Source organism: Nannobrachium achirus, assembly GCF_963921795.1.
Source record: "Nannobrachium achirus genome assembly, chromosome: 5".
In the NCBI taxonomy this organism is placed as follows: domain Eukaryota; kingdom Metazoa; phylum Chordata; class Actinopteri; order Myctophiformes; family Myctophidae; genus Nannobrachium; species Nannobrachium achirus.
The window spans coordinates 42,917,364-42,922,540 of NC_137814.1; the positions used below are offsets into that span (position 1 = coordinate 42,917,364).

A 5,177-nucleotide genomic window follows, 5' to 3' on the forward strand; every position below is an offset into this window, starting at 1 on the left:
ATGTTTAGGCTCTCATAGCATATCTCCATATACAGGACAAGGATCTCCATATATGGGTACCAGGGGTCTCTATATATGGGTAACTGGTCCGATATTTATCACTTGCCAGATGGCCAAGACATGGCGCGACCACGCCCTTTCTGGCGAGGTCACTGGTCGCCCTGAGGTGTCTTACTAGTAAGTAGTTACTTTAGCTAACCACCTGAACCCTTACATCCCTATTCTGGGCATGTCATAATAGCTTCAAGCTAGTAGAAGAGATTCTGGTGTAGGAGGGGACCAAGTATAGACCTCTGTGGGACCCCAGTCAATGAAGTATTAGGGTTTAAGTCAGTGGTTCTCAAAGTGGGGTCCATGGACCCTCAGGGTTCCTTGGGTGGGGTTCAAAATGGACTCTTACATGTCTGTAACTCTGAGAGTGTACAAATGCTACCAAATGGACCATTTCTACAAGCTCATAGCGCGGCACCAAGGGCCGCGCTGAGAGCTTGTATATCTGCTATTTTTGAAAAGTCGGGAAAATGTATGCAAATATATATATTTTCAAGCAACTCAATATTTTGAGATGGGGATCCTTGGCCAAATACATATCATTTGCTGTGAGCTTGTACATCTGCTATTTTTCAATAGTTAAAGCGCAGGGGCCCCACAGTGAATCCTTGTTCCTCCCAGGGCCCAGAATTTGGTGCGAGACCTCTGCACAGAGTTATGGGAGTCCTTGAAATGAACATGTTTGAGAACCACTGGGTGTAGCTGGTTTAAATGGAGGATTTTATTATGTATAAAACAAATAAACAACAACAACCACTTGGTGGTGTGAGGAGGCCTTTCCTAGTTTATTTTGCAGTGCGGCAGCCGGCAGCACCCCTGATGCGAACACAGCTCATTTAGAACGTTAGCGCTGCAATGAGGCAGCCATAGCAGCGTCACTGAATAATTATCACTCCGTATCCCACAAATGCCGGGTGCTCAACAATTGAGAAAACCAGGTTTGTCTTCCCTGCGAAATGATCCATTGGATTCCTCTGTTTATTTTCCTAGAGAAAGTGAAATTGTCTGAGGAAGCGCAGCTAAGTTGTCACGGCCGCGCGAGAGAAACAGCTGGGCTCTGTGATAAGGCAGAGGACCATTACAAGAGGGAAGCGGTGCCATTCTTTCTCTCTCCCCCCTCGCCAACGAGCAGCATGGCTTAAAATGAGCATCCCTCTGAGGCGCTTCAATTCAAATTGGAATTGGCACGATTGATGGGGGGGAAAAAAACGGAAAAACAAAAGCTGTTGTTAAAAGCTTAAAACAAAAGTAATTGTGCGTGCGTGCGTGCGTGCGTGCGTGCGTGCGTGCGTGCGTGCGTGTTTGCGTGCGTGCGTCCGTGTGTGTGTGTGTGTGAGCGAGAGCGAGCAAGCATATCCATCTCAGACAATGAGACACGATGGATAATTACGGAGTTCATTTCTAATTAACAACATGAGTGGTGTAGGGAATGTGTTCCACAATAGGGAGTGTTTTTTCTCTCTCTCTGGATGGGCTCTCCTCCTGGTTGTTGTCTGCATCCGTGCAGGGTGAGCCTGGAAGCAGGGCTTGCTGCTCTGCATCCAGTCATGACCGCTCGGAGGGAAGTGAGGCTAGAGAAACCGCTGAGTCAGAACTTAGAGTGGGGCTTTGGCACACCTGCGTGCTACTGAGATAGTGTCCAGTGAAAAGCGTGGGCACACACAGTGCCTACTGTTAGTAAGACCAGCGGTTCCCAACCTGGGGGCCGGGGCCCACGGGTGGACTGTCAGGATATTGCAATTGGATAATATCCTGTGTGATCAGTTATTTTCTCCAAATGTTTGCCCGTTTTCTCCAAATCTGTCTATTATGACATACCCTGAATAGAGACATTAGCGTGTTTACCAAGTGAGGTTGAAAATCTTCGCATTTCCTGGAAATATGGGTGTCATCTTATTGGCTTATTATTGCTTTATATCACTTAAAACAAGGCATGTGTGCTGACAGTGAGGCCTTGGGGTTCATGAGATCCAACCCCAGCCGCTAAGCAAGCAACTGATGGCCTCATGTGTTGACAAGCATGCAGTCCCCAATTGGCATGGTAGAACACCTGTTTCAAAACGGCAAAAAAGTTTACGTTGAGAGGAACAACTTGAGAGCGCTCTCCCATCTCAGGCAAGACTAGATTCCTCCCTCCGAAAAATCTATTTAAAAATGATTCGGTCCAAGAGAGACCAGTTTAATGAGAAGTTAGATAACTTGTCTTGTCGGCGAAAGTGAAAACACTGTGACCATTAATGGAGAGACCTAACAGTGGGGTTAGCAGCGTTACTAGAGACTGCAGCATGATGGTACTGTATAAAGAAGATTATCAGGAGAGGACTGTGGCAAAAGAATTGTTCTCGACATTATCAATGAGTCTCACATCGAAACACGTCCTGGAGGGGTGTAATGCCAGTTGTGTCATGTCACTGTTGAGATCACCGCTCTTTATTTGAGCCTGTGTGAGGAATGCTGACTCGATTATTAAAGGCTGAGAAAAAGGGTTGTGGTATATAGGCGGTATCTAATGCTTTTTATAATTTATTGGTCTGCTGGGAAATCTATACTGTAAGCAGACAGATTTCCCACCTACCCTTCCCAATAGGGAATTAATACATTTCCATAGGATTTTGTCCATCCGTCCGTCCATCCGTCCACCCATCCATCTTAGGTCTTTATATTTCATACATACTGGTGTATGATGAGGTTGCATATAGAATAATGTACACAAACTGGCATTAGCGTTCCACAATCGTCGTTCCTCCAGTGTGTGGAGAGCACGGGAGCGGGAAGCCATGAAGGGAATTAGATAAATGTTTTTCCGGAGGAACGTTTCAATGGGATGCAGGAATCTTATCAAGGCAGTGATGCTTGAAATTGGGTGAAATCACACATTAACAGAACACACAAGAACCTCACGATCACCTTTTGTCACCCTTGGCGGGCTCGCCATTGTCCTCTCGCTGCAATGCTCTCGGCATGAGGAGTGGGATAGGATGAGACGCACAAACACACACGCGCTAAATGAATAAATGCACATGCTTTGTCTTTGTCGTTCTCCCTTATTCCTTCGCTGCACCCCACCACCACCAGCAGCACTTTCTTTCTTTCTCTCCATTCTGCTACACTCAAAGCTAATTCAAAGGTCACTGGTTTTGCCCAACCTGACTGTAATTTTCAATATAACGGCACAAAGGTGCATTGAGGGAGTATTGAAACCTACTGGAGTGGAGAGACCGGGGCTATATTGAGGGAATATAAAGGGATGTAGAGGGGAAAAAGTGTGTGCGTGCGTGCAGTTGCGCGTGCATGTGTGCATAAGAGCATGTATGCATGTGGTGTGTGTGTGTGTGTGTGTGTGTGTGTGTGTGTGTGTGTGTGTGTGTGTGTGTCTGCGTGCACGAGCACGCATGTTTCCGCCCAGTCTCTCTCAATGCATCACACCTGCAAAGCACCTGTGAGGGAATAGTGTTTGACTTCTCTTTAGGGATACTTGAGGTGTCTTTGATTTGTTTCGGCTGATGCAACACAGCTAAATGGAGTTCTCTGAAAGTGCCGAGCGCCACGCCTTCCCAGTGCGCGGCACAGAGCGATTCAAGTGCGCCTCACGTTATACAGAGTCGGAGACACATCAGACCTCGATCTGCCGCTGTGCCCGTAAAGACCGAGTTCAGAGGCCGGTTTGACTTCAATTATCCGTGCCTGTATTGAGAATCGGAGGAAGTACTGGTACATAGGAGACGAGGTGAAAATAGTTCATTTGACCACATATCGGGTGAAAATAAACCTGTTTTCCCCCCCACAGAGGCAGGGCTTTTCACTGCCATTCATCTTTTATTCATTATAATAATCTACCTTTAACCTAACCAACCCCCTCTGTTGTATTGTGTTACGTGTACAGCAAGTGCAAGTGAATGTGAGCAGCAAACTACAAATCAATTTCATGATTCAGTATCTTTTCCTTAGCACCTTTCTTCAACAGGGGGTCCTCAGAGTTGCTACAAGCGGGCCTCCAAATCTTTGTGTGAGAAACTTTTTTCTCCTTTATTGTATTAACCACTTGAACCCTAGTATCCATATTCTTTTAACTTTAGCCAAAAATAGCAGATCTACAAGCTCACAAGTTGTCACAACGGTTGTGAGCTTGTAGATCGGCTATTTTCGGCAAAGAGGTTTGGTGTAGAGGCGAAAAAAGAGCAGACTACGTAACACAGTGAAAGGTCCAAGTTTATTACGTTTTGACGGTTCAAGTGGTTAAATATTTGAAAACACAAATTGACATGAATCCAAAATACACTGATGATTGTGCTGTCAAATCTGATTAAACTATATGGAATCTATGAAAAGGTTGAGGGGATCCATGCTTCATCACACTCTCAACTAAGGGGTCCTTGGCCTGAAAACGTTGAAGACCCCTGCCTTAGCAAGTAAAGGCAGTGGAGTGACATGTTGTTGTTTTTGTCAGGCAGCCCAAATCGCTGGACGCCGCCGTAACAATTTTGTCTGCCTGCGAGCCAATGCCGGGTCAGAAAGACTGACTGCTGATCAGGGATTAGTCCCTCTCTTCTCTCTGTCATGTCTGCTTTCCCCCTGCGCTGTCCTCGTGTGTACCTACTACCTACCTGCACTTCAAAGCCACGTTTCATACCTTTAATGTCATCTTTTTCATCTCTGTCCATTTCAATCCCCTCACTTCCCTGGTCTCTCTGTCTGCCCCCCTCCCCTCTCTCTCTGTCAATATGCCAACGTTAAGCAGTGTTGCCTTTGAAAAATCGTTTCAAAAATCTACCCTCAAACGGAATAACTAAGTGATGGTGTGTCTGGGGAGACAGATGACGGGAGATTGCACCAGCAAAATCCAGTAGATTATGGGAATATGCGATACAGGTTACGAAAAGGATCACAATGACCGAACATCAGTATTTACAACATAGATCACTCCTGTTCACAAGCTAGGTGAGGAAACAGGCTCTCAATTCACTGCCATTATGGGGGAAGTAAATAGCCTAAAGGATTAAGACAGGCCATCTGCTATGAGGTGATAGTGGTGCCATTATCTTTTGAAGAGTTGACAAATAGGTCCAAAACAAGTGTGTGACCCAACGCAGAGTTGATGGTCATGATGCACATCAAACTGCATGCTA

General features: G+C 45.9%; 1 protein-coding gene across 1 annotated transcript in view; it reads left to right on the forward strand.

Moving 5' to 3' along the window:
- Positions 1-3,569: 3,569 nt before the first annotated feature.
- tnr (tenascin R (restrictin, janusin)) overlaps positions 3,570-5,177 on the forward strand; it is a gene marked incomplete at both ends in the record, with an annotated part of 284,483 nt that continues 282,875 nt past the window's right edge. Inside the window, one exon of the mRNA XM_080725805.1 lies at positions 3,570-3,713. Coding sequence (XP_080581931.1) covers positions 3,570-3,713 — 144 coding nt within the window. The remainder of the gene's footprint in view (positions 3,714-5,177) is intronic.